The following is an 18310-nucleotide window of genomic DNA, read 5'->3' as shown; positions in this document are numbered from 1 at the left end:
TGGGACTCTACGAAGTAATTTTCAATGAAGTGCTAAAATGATTTCACATAAGTAGATTAGTGCATTTAAAGGCAACATATTGGTGATTACTAAGAGTTCTCATTGTGTTTTAACTTTAAAGTTTAAGCAATTCAAACTAGATCATTAAAACTAAAATGAATCACAATTCTATTGTTTAGGAGTCACAGAATCACATGCTTTTTTTAATTTCAAAGTTAGGATAAATAACTAGTCATACACTTTTATTTTACAGGAGAGGAAATTGACCAAGACAGGTAAATGGTTTTACCAAAGCTCCATATAAATTCGTAATATATTCTATATAGCCAGAGGATATAATGGTCATTCTACCACCAATGAATGGCCAAAAAGAAAACCACCACTGCCCACTCAGAATATTGCTGGGTAATTTTTAATTAGATACATAACAGTTCATTACCCAAAATGATTACACAAATGAAATGGTCACAAAGAGAAAATCATTTAACCACAAACTCATAAAGAATACTATTATAAATATGCTAATTCTCAAACAAATATTCAAAAGTGGTTCAAAAACATCAGCCACAAATAAATATATCCAGATCATTTGTCCATGTTGCAAAGTACTCCCTAGGACAACTAAGGAACATACTTTCTTTATAAAGTCCTTTAGACATTTATCAGTATCAAAACACTGCAACTTCAATTTGGGCAAATGCTATCTACCTTTGAAATGTTTTATGATCTGTCAAGGGAAGATATTTTATGGAACAACTTTATAACCTCCATTTATTTGGCCTTTTGGAGAGCCTTCAGTGGGTGATGAGGTCCCCAAGAGCCTTAGTGCCCAAAGAAATTCTGCTGGTGCACTGAATTAAATATAGAGCCTCATTTTTCACTGTATTGGTCCTTGCTCTTCTTATTTATTTCAATTTCTACCCTTTGACTTAAAAACTAGAGCAGTTATACCATCAAAACTTCAAAACAAAAACTGTGGTGATTATCTTCTCTTTCATGAATTTAGAATTTACCAGATTCATATTCTTAATATAGTTACTGATGGAAAAGGACTCAGGAATATAAATCATGACTTTCAATGTTAAACCAATTCAATCAATTTTATTTAATTTAGTAAACAGTGACATCATCACAAAGACTTTCTAGATCATTTCAATTTTCAAGGTGGGAAATGAGTTTTAAAATCGCAAATGACAAAATCTATTGCAGAAATTTTGGATCTCATCAGACATAACATCAATTCAGAGAACTAAAATCTTTTGTCATAAAAATTAAGTTAATATCTTTTGGCAGTGAGTGGCATGAATTGTATTAAATATTGACTATAAATTAAAAAAAATCCCCTCAGACATTGGTAATGCCCCTTAATATTTTTTGCAGTTATGATAAAGTTATTTTGCTAAAGCTATTAGGCAGCTTTAATAAAAATGCTGTAATTCCAAATCAGGTTTTTTTGGGGGTAACTTGAAGCAAGTGAAACTATCTAGTTGGCTTAGAACATAACTCTTTGAAAATCTTAACTTTTCTTATTATCCTTAAGGTTACTTTTTTGTTATCTTGAAAAAAATGAAAGCAGTTTGAAGCCCTTAAAATGGTATATAAATGGGAGTTAGTAAGAAAGTAGAAAATGTATTTTTTTAATATAAACACCAACACATGCATTTTGGAAACATTCATTTTAAAATTAAAGCTATTTCAGTCAAACTAATATTTTCCACTGTGTAACAAGGATTTCTGGCATGGATGTGAATCATTAAATTATTTGATTTTGTTTGTTACAAAAATATGAACATGCTTTTGTTTTAGGTTTTCTGAAATTAAATCCAATTAACAGGTTTGTAATAACACCACAATATAAATCAACAGCTACATAGCAAGCCTCAAAGCAGTTAGGGAACCCCCTAGGTATGTTGGAAATTTTTGTTCTACAAATACACTTCAAACTTTATTTTTAAAAGGCTAAATTTTCTTATTAACCTGTAACTTGTAATATTGAACATAAAGCCACATTGCCTCATGAATAAGGATGAATTATCAGATACTGGTTAGCAGGTATCTGCCACTAAGTAGCCACCAATCCTTCAACTGGCTGTGAAAGCATAGATAAAAGATAACATGCTAAAGAAATTTTAAACTTAATCAAAAGAATGTCTCCTGGGTTAAAATGCAGAGCAGTGAATAGGTTCCTGGCATTATTTTAATGGAGTTTGTTAAAATGAGTTTTGCCTCAATGTTTTTGGTCTTAATTCTAGCTACTTCACATGAAGGTGCCACATCTTGCTGTACAGTAGAGGCCTAAAATTACAGGGACTTCCAAGCCTCAGTTTGTTATGGTATATTTTGAGATCAATATTGTTCATTTAAGGGGATGAATGAGGTGAATCCATTAACCCCATCTCCTATCTGTAGGTTTATTTCACACTTTCCTCCTAAATGGTGTTTATGCTCTGACCTTTGTCCACTTCTCACTCACTTTTTTTCTCATATATCCTCCTGCCCCCCTCCCCGTGTGGTGTGTTAACATCTAATATGAGGCAAGGTCTGGAGCAGGCTCCACCTACAGCCTTGCCTCTTCAAATACTTCACACCTTTCAAGACTCAGCTGACAAGAAGCTTTCCCTAAACCCCTAAGATTAGTCTGAAATCTCCTATACATTTAGTCCTGTAATGATTTGTATTTGAGTTACTTAATAAATTTTATCCTTCCCTCTGGTTTCTCCATCTGCCATAAACATAAGCACACATACACACACACACACACACACACACAGAGTCACATGGGAGAGTAGAGACTGGGACTTTTCATAGTAGTATCCAGTTAGGTATTAAATAAATATATGCAGATAGATATGATAAGTAGAATTTTGGTAGATGTATAAGGAAACCTTTGAATATATCATATAATTTGAAAAGTTCCTACTCTTTCATTAGCTTTCTTGCTATTCTTCACATATGACATTGCATCTTCTGCCTTTGTCTTTGTACAGATGTCCTGTCTTCCATCCCTAGAATATATTTATTCTGCAACTCTTCCTCTTCAAATCCCTAGCTTCCTTCCTCACATGCCACCTTTTACATGAGGCCTTTCCTGAGCACCTCCTTCCCCCAGCTGTTATTGCCTTCCCACCCTCTGCAATGAACTTTTATGAACATTGTACAAGTTTTGTGTATAGCTATAAATGTACATGTTGTTGCCAATGGCACACCGGTGGGAGCTAAACTTCTTGAGAGAAGGGACTGTTCTATTTTTATCCCTGTATTCCCAGCACCTAGGACAGTACCTTTAACTTTTCAATAGAAAGACTTCCTCAGTCCTCCTTTATCTTAGTTCCTTTCTTCTGAGAATCTTCTCAATTTCTCCTCTATATATCTTGCTTGTATAATATGGTTTGCATATTGTCTCCCCCATTAGGCCATGAGTACCTTGAGAACAGTGACTGTTCTGGCCTTTCTCTGTACCCCAAGTGCTTAGTCCAATGCCTTGGGCTATGAAGAATAGTAGGAACTTAATAAATACTTATTGATTAATCAATAATCAATTACTTAATCAATACTTATTGATACCTGGCACATATAGTACTAACACAAAAACAATTTTTCATTGATTGATCAATGATCTTTTTCCTCCAATAAGCCAAAACTTAATTTTTTTCTCCATGATTATAAGTTATTATATAAGAACCACAAGAAATGAATCTTGATAGGCTCCAGGTAAATTATTCCTGACATGTTCTAGGTAAGATTTGGGTTCCACTAACCTACAGATGGAAATTTATAAAAATAAAATAAAATATTCTCATCATTTCTCATTTAACAAAATGTTTTCTGGAATTTCTAGAAATTCTACATTAATTAAGCTCTGTGTGTGTGTGTGTGCATGTGCATGTGTGTATATGTGTGTGTGTATGTGTGTGTGTGTGTGTGTGTGTGTGTGTGTGTGTGTAGATTTGTTAAAGTGCAATGGAGGAAGGTAAATCTTCTGAAGATTAATAATGGAATCGAAAATGATAGTTTGGAGACTAGGAAAGAAGGAATTAAAACCAAAACTAGTATAAATGAGCAGCCTCTATTTATTGAGGAAAAAGACTGCACACATACAAAAGTAAATCTTGTGGGGAAAGATCTGAAGAGTAACATGATAAATAAGCTATTTAATGATGTTTAGAAAAGCAATTATGATATTAAGATGCAAAAGTGAAGGTATGGGATGCAGGAAGAAGCATCCTTCCTAGTACAGAAGACCTTGCTCCAAATCCCAATTCTGCCTTTTGCTATCTGTGTGACCTTGGGCATGTCATTTGTGGGCCTTAGTTTCTTTGTTAAAAAAAAAAAAATAAGAGAATTGGCTTAGACATACTCTAAGGCTCCTTCTGGCTCTAAATCTATTATTACCCAACTGTTGATTAAATTGAAATGGGGAAAGTTTTATCCACAATCTAGGCTACTGAGTAACATGTTTGGGAAGTGATAGAGCAGGAGAAAGACTAAGTAGTAAACAAAGAATATCAGCTCAAGAGAGACTTGACAGAAAAGAAAATGGGGTAAAGCAAAGGAGACTAAGTCATGATCCCTCTAACCTTCTGTGTCTACAAACTCTGTCTTGTGCTCCCAGGAAGAAGGCTTCCCAATGTCCATAGGCAACCTATGCTTCATCTCTCTCTTGAGATCTAGTGCCGCATTTCCAATTGCCTGCTAGAGTTGTCTACCCAGCTGAATCATCCTTGATATTCATTACCTTTTTGCCTAACTTCACCCTTTATCCTAAATTGCTATTGTTGAGACCACCATCATCCTTTGAGTCAGCCAGATACTTTTGAGTCTTCCTCAATTATTCACTTTAATTTGGCCCTACATATTCAATGAGTCTCTCCCACAATTTCTCTTTCCTTTTCCCACAACAACAACCATCATATTCCAGGCCCTTAATATCTGGACTATTGCAATAGTTTCCTAATTGACCTTTCTCCATCCATTCTTTTTCCTCACAAATTCTTCCATACAACTAACAAAGTACAATTCCCACAGGATCAGTCTAACCATTTCTCCCACTGGCTCTAGAAATTGTATGATTCTTCATTGACTTTAGTATTTATGCCAACCTATCTTTCTAGGCTGATTGCACACTGCTATCCTTCGTACACTGTACAACCAAACAAACTTGCCTACTTGCTCATTCTTTGTAGATGATATTTTATCTCCTTTGCACAGTCTATATTCCAACCCCTGGAATGTTGGCTCTCTCTTCACCTCTGCCCCCTTGAAATTCCTAGCTCTCTATGAGGCTCAGCTCAAGTATCATTTCCTTCAAGAGGCCCCAACAAATCACTTAATTTTGATTTCACATACAAAAATGTAGATTTGTATAGAAAGAAATCCCCAGTGCTTAATGAAACCCTTTAATTATTTTGTTTTGTTTTATAAAATAATTCAGAGGTATTTTTCTTCTATTTATTTGGGTTAGAGGGGAGGCAGGGAGAGAATCATAAATTTAGAGATGTTAGCTACTTTAGAGGCCATCTAATCTAATCTTCTCATTTTTCAGATGAGAACGCTGAGGTTGGAGAATCTATGTAGTAAGTGACAGTCAATACTTGAACTTGTATTCTCATATCAAGAGTATATATGTAATGCAACTGGGAAGTAAGATATACAGACAATGGGGTATGGAAGTCTATCTTGCCTTACAAGAAAGTAAGGGGAAAAGGGATGAGGGTGGGGTGAGACTGGAGTGATAGAAGGGAGGGCAGACTGGGGAAATGGGCAATCAGAATACATGCCATCTTGGGGTGAAGGGGAGGGTAGAGATGGGAAGAAAATTTGTAACTCAAAATCTTGTGGAAATGAATGTTTAAAACTAAAAATAAATTTAATAAAATAAAAAAGAAAAAAAAAAAGACTTTCAAAAGAAAAGCCTTCCCTCTCAAAAAAAAGAGTATATGTGTAAAACATTGTTCAACACTCTTCAATTTTTTTTAGTAAACTTGGCAGTTCGATTATGAATAGGATATAAATTCCATGACAACAGGAAAGTAAATGTTTTATTTCAGTTATATTTGATATCCTTGTACTTGCTGGGTCAGATTAACATAAGAATACTCATGGATTCCTCACCTGGATGGCTATGTCTAACCTCCACAATGGAGATTAATAAGAGCTGAAAAAAAGGTTCCATTAATATCATTAAAAGGTTGGATAATAGACTCTATGGGAGATAGTTAAGAAACTAGAATAATGTGCCCTAGAAAAGAGAATTATTTGAGCAGGACAAGCACAAAGGAAGGCTTAGGCATGTAGGTGGTGTAATGGAGAGCATGCTGGCCGGAGTGGTAGTTAGACCTGCAGGATTCAGATCTTGCTTCAGGCATTTGCTAGCTATGGGTCCCAGAGCAATCAACTTAACTTCTCTGTGCCTCATCTTCCTCATACATTAAATGAGGATATTTGGCTTAATTAACAGGATTTAAATTTCTTTGAGCTCTAAATCTACAGTCCTATGATCTTTTAATAGTATCAGTTTTTTTTTCTCTCTATTTAGGTGGCAAAAAAAAGAAAGCAGAGGGGGGTACAACCTTTGATTTGACAGAACGATGGATTTCCTGATGATATTCAATGCTATCTAATGGAAAAGAGGGAGACCATGAAACCACTGCCCATGGACAATTTTACATAGGATACGTTGAAATCTGTTAGGCCTGATCAAGGGCATCGCTCGATAAAGACAAGGAAATGGACTAGCGTCTCTCAGAATCCCTTCAAGATACACAGTCCTAGGACTCCAGATGCCCATCAGCTGCAAAAGTGACTGAAGCACATGGTCAGTTATTGAAGCTGACATCATGAAGACATACAAAATGCAGAAGTTCTTCAGCATTCATCCATTTATCACAAGGCACTTAGTTTATCTAAATTGTGCTCTTTGAATAATATAGAAAGCTAAGGCACAAGTCTAAGTGACTGTGTGTGTATGTGACAAAGACAGAAACAGGGAGAATGAATATAAAATGAATGCCTCTTAATTTTCAGATAAAATCTACAAGAAATTCATGTATAATCTACCAACAAATATGGTCAAAGTTGAGCCTTTAGAATGAGATTTTTTCTTCCCAAATACAACCTATGTTCCTATAAATGTCTAACACCCCCTACCCCATACACACACACACACACACAAATATAGAAAGAAAAATAGCGAGACAGATGACAGATAATAGAGAATCAATCAAAAGGACTGAATGATAGCAAATAGGCAATGACACAGAGAGACGAATACAGAAATAGCAAACCGGTTGCGATCTAGGTACAAATTCATTATGAGGCATGCAATAATAATGATATTCACATTAGGAAATACATCTGCATTTTTCATTTTTAAACAAAAATCGATCAAACAGCAAAAGACTCCATAAAATATATCTTTTATAAAATAAATGCAACAGATAATTGTCCCCTTGAAACAGACACAAATCCAATCCAAGGGCTAATCAGTTCTCTTAAAAATGACTAGATACAAACTTATAATCTAGCTACAGGATCTTTGAGGTGCCTTCTTAGAAGGCAAAGCAAACTGCAATTGAAATTCTTTCTGTGTCCTAAAGAACCAACAAATAAACCGAAACAACTAGTCTTTCATTTCGCTTTTGCCGTAATTGACTGGAGCCATGGTTGATTTAGCACCCCGAAAGGCAAGAATGGGGGAACATGCATATTGAAAGGGAAGCAAACATTGGCTCTCCATGGGCTAACATTATTTAACAGCTCTGTCAGGATGCTATTATATTGCCTACACATACTAATATATCCCTGCTTTGTCGAAAGAACAATTTAGTTTCTGGAAAATCCGCCTTGATTTAGCAGTTCCCTTGAATAATGTTACCTCCCACAAACTGTGAGCTAACAAGGAGAAAACCCTTTGAGGATTCCCACCCTGCACCAAACAGAGCTCTGTCTAGTGTATATATTGAATGCTAAAAGAGTACAGTAAGGAGTGACACGAGGTTAGCCCCTCTAAGGACTGCAATGCTTCTATTGCCTGGAAAACCTCTAAATAATTTCCACTCCATTTACCTGCCGCATTCCGGAGATGACATAATGAAGCAGAATGAGCTTCAGACAGGACCACACAGCCTATGCTTGTGACAAATTATACCTACCATTAAGAAGAAAAAGTCAGAAAAAAAGGATGTGCATGGTTGAAAAGGAAAGAAATGTTTTAATCATGAGCCGTTTCATCATTATCATCTATTGCTCAAATCAAAGGCATCAAGGGAGAAAAGGACTCAAGAAATATTCTTGAAGAAGAGGAGGTTTAAGGCACATCAGCATTTATGAGATGGTGGCATATGTTATAATATCTAGTGTACAATGTAAGTGAACAAAAAGTTTTAGGTAAGTCTGCATGGTACAATATAGGTTGTCAAATGGAACGGATAAAGTCCGCTAAGTTGAGGCTTGAGAAGCAGTACAGTCACTTGTTTCTAATCACATCAGACATTTACTTTCTCTAAAAGTAGGCTGCCTTGCCTCTCCCATTTTCCAACACTTTCCTGAATGATCCTTTCAGAATACATTAGCTGTGAAGAGCAAATTTGTCTCTACCAGACGAGAACAAAACACTGACCATATCACCCCTCCCCCCCATACACACTCAATAAACTCCCCATGGCTTCCTATTTACTTTAAATACAAAGTGCTCTCCTTGGCATCCCTTTGTAACCTAGCCTCCTCCTACCTTTACAATCTTCTTGCACCTTACTCTTCAATTTAGTGACACTGGCTTCCTGGCTGATCCACGAACAAGATATTCCACCTCTCTGACTCCACTCCAGACATTTTCCCTAGATGTCTCCCATGCCTGTAATGTTCTCCCTCTTTGGTTTGACTAACCTCCCTGGCTTCCTTCAAGTCCCAACTAAAATCACACATTCTACAGGAAGTCTTTTCCAACCCCTCTAAATTCCAGTGCCTTCCCTCCATTAACTATTTTCTATTTATCCTGTACATAGCTCGCTTTGAATACGTGTTTGCATTAGATTGTAAACCCCTTGAGGGAAGACACTTTTTTTTTTTACCTCTTTGTGTATCCCTAGTGTTGAATGCTTGGCACATAGTAGACATTCAATACATGTTTAATGATTGATTGTTTTTCAGCAATAAAAGAAACACCTAGGCAATCAAGGTAGAATGTTCTGTAAGGTTGTATGTATGTATGTCTATGTGTGTGTGTGTGTGTATACATATATATATATATATATGTATACACACACATACATACATATAGTGTTATGGGTTCTGCTTAATTTCACTTTGTTAAATTATTAGTTCAAGAGAAACAATGAGATGGAAAGCCACAGTGGGAGTTATAAACCAAATACAATTACATTTTAATTAACAAGCTGAAATTAGCTAAGTGATTTGTCATTCAAACAGTTAAAGCAGCCTTGAGTTCCTTCCTCTTTCCAAATGCCCCCACAAAAGACCCAAACTGTGTCATTACCCTTCTCCAACATACATACTGGGAATCTGTTGGATCCTGTGGACAACTACAAATGCATCAGACAATCCCACTTTCACTGGATGGTTGGTCGTACTTATCTGGGTCACCAACACAGGAATCTGGGGGGAAAAGGGGGAAAAGGTAAATTGATATATGTTAGTCTTGAACATCCTCTCAAGGGGTAAAATAAAAGCACAAGAAAATGTACAAGTATGATCCTTGCTGATTGTATGTTTGTGATTGAGGGGAGATGAGGAGTACTGAAAACTAAAATACTGGGAGAAGAATAGGGTCAGAAAGTGTGATATGGTGTTTGAACTCCCAGTGAGGAACCACCTCTAGCACTGCAGGTTGTCACCATTTCTGAAACTTATAACTAAGAGAGTTACTTATAGCAATTATAGGCTAAGTGACCTGCCCAGAACCATACACAGTATATGTCAGAGGTGGGATTTGAACACAGGTGTTTCTGGCTCCTAGGTCAACTCTCTATCCTAGGCTAACTTTGCTAAAAGTAATGTAAATTGTATCTTCTGTGAGAAAAATGCTATAAATATGTGTATATATATATACATATGTACATAATATGCACATATATATATACATACATATATTATATTTGTGTATACACACATGCACACACAGGGCAAAAGATACCAGACTATGAATTGCATAATTGAACATCAAAGTCTTCATAAGAGTTTTTCAGTTTTGATTTGTTTGAAATACTAAGAAGCAACATGTTTTAGTAGAAAGAGCTTCAGATGCATAAGAAGAGGATCTACCTTAGACACTCACTAGCTACATGACCTTGGACAAGTCACTTGATCTCTGATTCCCAGTCTCCTCATCTGAAAAATGCTTTTGACATTTCTATCACAGAGCTGTTGTGTGCAAAGCACACTGAATCCTTAAAGCTTAATATTAATGGAAGCTGTTATCATGAATGAAATGAAAGCATAAAAGCAGCTCCTTGACCTGTAGATTGTTGGCATTTATAGAGATGGCACTTTAAGGTTCACCAAGTGTTTTACACACATTATCTCATTTGGTAACCACAGATGTTGGATAATAAAGAGTCCTCAGAAGACCATAAAAGTGAATCAGCAATGACCAGGACCGTTGAACTTGTTTTGTTCAGTTGACAAGAGTACCACACACACGTAGGGACTCAATAAATATGTTTCATGATGCTAAGCAATTAAAACATAAAAAAACAACAAAACCTTTTTTCCGTCTCTGGAATCTAAACATAATCAAATTCTAATTTAAATGAGATAATTCAGAGGAAACATACAGAAGACATTTTACTTATAGGAAAGTGCTTTATGATTTAAGAAAGTATGATCAACTTTTGAGGAGAGGAAGGGGCAATTTCTAGGCCTTTCAGTTCACTGATGTAGGGAACTCAGTATGGAAACACACTCTACCAATGCAGACCAGCACTTTTTTTATTTGTAAAACCATCTATCTATCTATCTATCTATCTATCTATCTATCTATCTACCTATCTTTTTTTGTAGTTTATAGTCTTAGAGAGTTACCAAAATCACTGAGAGATTCAGTGACTTAGCCATTGTCATACAGCTGGTATGGGCCAGGAGCAGAATTGGCATGCAAGTCTGTCTGACTTTAATTCACTGCCCCTTAATTCACTCCATATTGTTGTATTTCATTGATTTACTGTGTTATAATGAATGAAACACTGAAGGGCTAGATAAGGCTATTTGCCTTTACATTAAATGGCCCCAGACTGCAATGCTTTTTCATTTCTTATCTCTGCATTTCATAGTTTTTCTGTCTCCTCTGCTGTCCCTTTAACTGGAATACTAAGTCATCTTAACTCCAAGTTAAGTGTTCCTTCTTCCTATCCCATGATAGTTTTCATAATTACTTGTAAAATGAGGGAGTTGAATTAAATGCCTTTTAAGGTCCCTTCTGCTTCTAAATATGTGATCCTATATCATCGTCATTACTTTTTCTTCTTATGATCTTGGTTGTAGAAAACTCTCAAGAATGACAAATAAGGCTACTAGTGAACAAACATTTGTCAAGTGTCCTGAAACAACCCCAAACAGACTTTTTCTATTTAGTTAGATTTAATAGCTTATAAGTGGCAGCATTTCCCAGAATACATTGCAACACTGCTGAAAGTCAAGCCTATACATTGAACTTTAACATTCTTGACTAAAACTCCCAGTAAATACCAGGAAGACAGTCGTCCCAATGGCAAATTTTGTTTTTTACTTTCAATTCCAATTGAAAACAAAATTCCAATATGCTGGAGCATCTAACTTTTTTTGAAAAATAAATGGGAAAACGATAACATATGAACAAGGAATGCACGTATTATAGGAAAGACATAGAAAAACCAACTCAATTTGGGAAAGGCTCAGCAGAAGGTACAATTACTCTAATACAAATAAAAATAGGGATTTAGTCTTTCTCCAAGAGATAAAAGGACAAATTTTTTTTTAAAATAAGTTTCATTAGTGGGGGATGGAGCCAAGATGGTGGCTGGAAAGCAGGGCCTCTCCTAAAGCTCTCCCCCAAGACCCTCAAAACATATATAAAAATGGCTCTGAACAAATTCTAGGACTGCAGAACCCACAAAATAGCAGAGGGAAGCAGGGTTCCAGCCCAGGCAGCCTGGATGGTTGCTGGGTAAGATCTATCACACAGAGCTGGGAGCAGAGTGGAGCAGAGCCCAGCATGGGCTGCCCAGAACCAACCAGACAGGGTGCCCAGTGGAACAAGCCCTAGCACCCTGAATCAGTGAGCTGTGGCAGTTACCAGACTTCTCAACCCACAAACACCAAAGACAAAAGAGAAGGTTAGTGGGGAAAAAACTGTGGGGACAGAGTGAAAGGAGTTCACAGTTAAGCCACCACCCCCAAAGCAGGGGAGGTGGTGCAACTACAGAACTACAGCTGCAGTTGCTTCCAGCCCCAGGCCCACCTGGTGGGACAAAATTAAGTGGCAGGTCAGAGCAGGAGTGCAGAGCCTGATCAAATCTGAATCACAGTCCAGGTTGGCAGTTCTTAGGGGATGAGTAGAGTTGGTGTGGCAGAGTTTGCTGTGTAGAAGAAGCTCTGAAAACAATAGGGCAGCCCCTCAAGTTTGGGACAAAGTACTCTATACTCTACAAGCACTCATACCCTGACAAAAAACTCAAGGGTCAAGTAGTTGCCTGGGAACATGGTCAGGCAGTGAAAATGGACTCAGATTCAGACTCAGACTTTGGAATCTTTCTTTATTGACAAAGAAGACCAAAACATAAAGCCAAAAGTAGTTAACAAAGTCAAAGAGCCTACGTCAAAAGCCTCCAAGAAAAACATGAACTGGACTCAGGCCTTGGAAGAGCTCAAAAAGGATTTGGAAAAGCAAGTTAGAGAAGCAGAAGAAAAACTGGGAAGAGAAATGAGAATGATGTGAGAAAACCATGAAAAACAAGTCAATGACTTGCTAAAGGAGACCCAAAAAAATACTGAAGAAAATAACACCTTAAAAAATAGACTAACCCAAATGGCAAAAGAGCTCCAAAAAGCCAATGAGGAGAAGAATGCCTTGAAAGGCAGAATTAGCTAAATGGAAAAGGAGCTCCAAAAGACCACTGAAGAAAATACTACCTTAAAAATTAGATTGGAGCAAGTGGAATGAAAAAGTGGAAGACAATGTGAAATATCTCATTGGAAAAACCACTGACCTAGAAAATAGATCCAGGAGACATAATTTAAAAATTTTTGGACTACCTGAAAACCATGATCAAAAAGAGCCTAGATATCATCTTTCAAGAAATTATCAAGGAGACCTGCCCTGATATTCTGAAGCCAGAGGGTAAAATAAAAATTGAAAGAATCCACCGATCCCATCCTGAAAAAGATCCCAAAAAGAAAACTCCTAGGAACATTGTTGCCAAATTCCAGAGCTCCCAGATCAAGGAGAAAATACTGCAAGCAGCCAGAAAGAAACAATTTGAGTATTGTGGAAACACAATCAGGATATCACAAGATCTAGCAACTTCTACATTAAGGGATTGAAGGGCTTGGAATATGATATTCTGGAGGTCAAAGGAGTTAGGATTAAAACCAAGAATCACCTACCCAGCAAAACAGAGTATCATGCTCCAAGGCAAAATATGGATTTTCAATCAAATAGATGACTTTCAAGCTTTCTCAGTGAAAAGACCAGAGCCGAATAGAAAATTTGACTTTCAAACACAAGAATCAAGAGAAGCATGAAAAGGTAAACAAGAAAGAGAAATCATAAGGGACTTACTAAAGTTGAACTATTTTGTTTACATTCCTACATGAAAAGATTATGTGCATAATTCATGAGACCTCAGTATTAGGGTAGCTGAAGGGAATATGCATACATATAGAGATAGAAGGCACAGGGTGAGTTGAATATGAAGGGATGATATCTAAAAAATAAAATCAAATTAAGGGATGAGAGAGGAATATATTGAGAGAGGGAGAAAGGGATAGACAGAATGGGGTAAATTATCATAAAAGTGGCAAGAAAAAGCAGTTCTTTAGGAAGGGAAGAGGGTGCAGGTGAGGGGGAATGAGTGAATCTTGCTCTCCTTGGATTTGACCTGAGGAGGGAACAACATACACACTCAATTGGATATCTTACCCCACAGGAAAGAAGGAGGAAGGAAATAAAAAAAGGGGGGATGATAGAAGAGAGGGCAGATAGGGGGAGGAGGCAATCAAAAGCAAATACTTTTGAAAAGGGACAGGGTCAAGGGAGAAAATTGAACAAAGGCGGATAGGATAGGAAGGAGCATCATGTCTTTCACAATATGAGTATTGTGGAAGGGTTTTACATAATGATACACATGTGGCCTATGTTGAATTGCTTGCCTTCTTAGGGAGGGTGGGTGGGGAGGGAAGAGGGAGAGAATTTGGGAATCAAAGTTTTAAAAGCAGATGTTCAAAAAAGTTTTCTCGTGCAACTAGGAAATAAGACAGAAATCTATCTTGCTCTACAAGAAAGTAAGGGAAAAGGGGATGGTGGGGAGTTGGGTGACAGAAGGGAGGGCTGACTGGGGAAAGGACGATCAGAATATATGCCACCTTTGAGTGGGGGGAAGGGTAGAAATGGGGAGAAAGTTTGTAATTCAAACTATTGTGAAGATCAATGCTGAAAACTAAAAATATGAAATAAATGAATAAAAAGTTTCAATTGTGAGGAGATATGTTTATTGGAAAGGTAATCAAATTGTGGGAGAAAAGATTCACACTAAGTATATTAAGGAACACTGCCTTTTCCTTCCCTCAGTTTTTCCATTGAGTTATAAGGAAGTAGTATTTTGTTAATATTAATAAACAAGTGGAAATCAAACCATGCTTCCATCATTATTATTTGACAAGCAAAGATGAACCTTACATTTTTCCTATAGGTATTGTCTTCCTTTTAAATACGTATTTTAAATTGGACTGCCATTTTCTTCAATAAAAACCCAGTCAAGTCAATAAGCATTTATTAAGTTCATAGTATGTGTAAGTGATGAGGATACAAAGACAGGAAAAAACTATCCTTTCCCTCAAGATGCTGACATTCCAGTGGGTGGGCATTTAAAGATTTAGAGAAATAAAAGATTTGTAAAGTATTTATTTAGTATTTATTATGTCCCAGGCACTGTTTTAAGTACTTGGTGTACAAATATAATCAGATGACACAGTCTTACCCTCAAGGAACTGAGCAAATTAAATTGATTCTGTATCATTTTAATGCATTCTATTTCAGTGAAATGATTTTGTCCTGTAAGTACCAGAGTCATGGTTCTTTTTCTCTGAACTTAGTTCAGAATTCAGCTCACCTGTAGAGCTGATTTTAGAAATCCAGTGCTTCTGCTAATCACTATTCTATTCTTGCTCAAGGAAATCTGCTGTCACTGGGGGTTGTGGGTGGATGCCAGGGAGTCTGGTCTAATGTCTTTACAACACCAAGCTATCCTTCCAGGATGTCTGGTTTGCTATCCAAAGAAGTCTTATCTGCTATCTCTAACCTTGCAGGTGGGCTCAAACAATGAACATTTCTTAGTTAAAGGAGGGAAGGAAGACAATTGTTACTAGCCCACTTTCTCCAAACTCCAAAAAATCATATTGTCTCCACACCTCAGCCAATAATGTTGCCCTCAACCCCATGACATCACCAATTTTATAGCTAATTGTACTATTTCCTCACATGTCCTGTTCTGTTCTTTTTTCTATGCTTGTAAGAAGGCACTATGTCTCTATCTCAGGGTCTGTGGCTTGAACTGAAGCAGTCATCAATCCATTATATTTTTAGGTTCATGCCCTATTACCAAAATGTTATATTGCTTGGAGAAAATGTGTCTCAGTCTATCTTTGTTGAATTTCACTCATGACAAAACTTAAATTATAAAGGGGGAGATTTATTTATGAAGGGGAGCTGGAAAGAAAGATGGTGCATGACACCATGATGTGAAGATGTCAAGAAAGTGGCCAGAATGCCTGGTGATGAAGAATGTAAGGTAAAGCTCATACGTGAAATCCCAGTGTTCTAGGGCCAAAAAAACATACTGACACCCAAAAGCCTATAAGACTGATACACACAAAGCTATCAAAAAAAATCAACAAACCATTGGACAATCTGAACAAGAGAAAGACAAAGAAAATAAAATTTCAAAATTCAAAAAGGAATAAGGAAAATAAGAAAAAGAAAATTAAAAGAATCATTAGAAATGATTATGCTAAATTACTGATGGGCAATCCTAAGAACTTAAAGGAAGTGACTACCTAAGAAAATATAATAAAACCCCAACTAATGAAACAAGAAATAGAGATCATAAATAAGTCAATCTCAGAAACGAATTGAACAGAACACAAATGAACTCCCAAATGATGGGGGAGGGAGAGATAATGGGCCAGATTTACAAGGAAAATCTGTCTAACATTTAGAGGCCACAGAAATGATTCCCCGAAATATCCATATACTCTAAGATATAAATGAGATCACAATAAAGGGAGAGTCAAACAAAAAGAACTATAGAGGAATATAAGTAAAGGAGAGTGGTACAAATGTTTTACATAATATCTACATGATGAGACATCAGCAATATATCCATCAAATGTCAGTGGATTCATAGAAGATTGTAAGGATGGCTCAACAGTAAGAACATTATCACCATAATTAATTGTATGAACAATAAACTACAAAATGATTACAATAGATTTTTAGGGAAAAAAGCTTTTGACAAATCACAACACTCAATTATGATTAAAAACTCTAAGAAGTATAGACAAGGGGGGCGGAGCCAAGATGGCGGCTGGTAAGCACGGACTAGAGTGAGCTCCGTACCCGAGTCCCTCCAAAAACCTATAAAAATGGCTCTGAACCAATTCTAGAACGGCAGAACCCACAGAACAGCAGAGGGAAGCAGGGCTCCAGCCCAGGACAGCCCGGATGGTCTCTGGGTGAGCTCTATTCCACACGGAGCTGGGAGCTGGGAGCTGGGAGCTGGGAACGGAGTGGAGCAGAGCCCAGCCTGAGCGGCGTGGACGATCCAGACCGGAAGCCGGGCGGAGGGGGCCCTAGCGCCCTGAATACGTGAGCAGTTACCAGACCCCTCGACCCACAAACACCAAAGACTGCGGAGAAGGTTAGTGGGAAAAGCTGCGGGAGTGGAAGGAGTTCGCGGTTCGGCTTCCAGGCCCGGGGGCAGCGGAGGTGGGGCAGCTACAGCTGTTGTTACTTCCGGCTCCAGGCCCACCTGGTGGGCGGAATTAAGTGGCGGATCACAGCAGGGGTGCACAGCCTGCCGAAGATCTGAGCCCAGTCTGGACTGGGGGTCCTTGGGGAAGGAGGAGTGCGGCTCTGACAGAGCTGGCACCTCCCCCCCAAACGTAGAACATAGAACTCTGTAATCTACAAGCAGTCATACCCCACTGAAAAGCTCAAGGGTCAAGTTAGTTGGTTGGGAATATGGCCAGGACGCGAAAACGCGCCCAGATTCAGTCTCAGACTTTGGATTCTTTCTTTGCTGACAAAGAAGACCAAAACATACAGCCTAAAGAAGACAGCAAAGTCATAGAGCCTACAACCAAAGCCTCCAAGAAAAACATGAACTGGCCCCAGACCATAGAAGAACTCAAAAAGGATTTGGAAAAGCAAGTTAGAGAAGTAGAGGAAAAATTGGGAAGAGAAATAAGAAGGATGCGAGAAAACCATGAAAAACAAGTCAATGACTTGCTAAAGGAGACCCCAAAAAATACTGAAAAATACACTGAAGATAACAACACCTTACAAAATAGACTAACTCAAATGGCAAAAGAGCTCCAAAAAGCCAATGAGGAGAAGAATTCCTTGAAAGGCAGAATTAGCCAAATGGAAAAGGAGGTCCAAAAGACCACTGAAGAAAATACTACTTTAAAAATTAGATTGGAGCAAGTGGAAGCTAGTAACTTTATGAGAAATCAGGATATTATAAAACAGAACCAGAGGAATGAAAAAATGGAAGACAATGTGAAATATCTCCTTGGAAAAACCACTGACCTGGAAAATAGATCCAGGAGAGATAATTTAAAAATTATTGGACTACCTGAAAGCCATGATCAAAAAAAGAGCCTAGATACCATCTTTCAGGAAATTATCAAGGAGAACTGCCCTGATATTCTAGAGCCACAGGGCAAAATAGAAATTGAAAGAATCCATCGATTGCCTCCGCAAATAGATCCCAAAAAGAAATCTCCTAGGAATATTGTTGCCAAATTCCAGAGCTCCCAGATCAAGGAGAAAATACTGCAAGCAGCCAGAAAGAAACAATTTGAATATTGTGGAAACCCA

At 37.5% G+C, this 18310-nt stretch overlaps 1 protein-coding gene across 1 annotated transcript in view; it reads right to left on the bottom strand.

Annotated features, from left to right (window-relative positions):
• Positions 1-18310, bottom strand: part of PLXDC2 (plexin domain containing 2) — a 518063-nt gene that overhangs the window by 112742 nt on the left and 387011 nt on the right. The window contains exon 7 of the mRNA XM_036758389.1: positions 9513-9612. Within this exon, the coding sequence (XP_036614284.1) occupies positions 9513-9612 (100 nt within the window). The remainder of the gene's footprint in view (positions 1-9512; positions 9613-18310) is intronic.

The sequence above is a fragment of the Trichosurus vulpecula genome, chromosome 5 (genome assembly GCF_011100635.1).
Source record: "Trichosurus vulpecula isolate mTriVul1 chromosome 5, mTriVul1.pri, whole genome shotgun sequence".
NCBI lineage: Eukaryota > Metazoa > Chordata > Mammalia > Diprotodontia > Phalangeridae > Trichosurus > Trichosurus vulpecula.
This window is presented reverse-complemented; position numbering and strand designations above follow the sequence as displayed.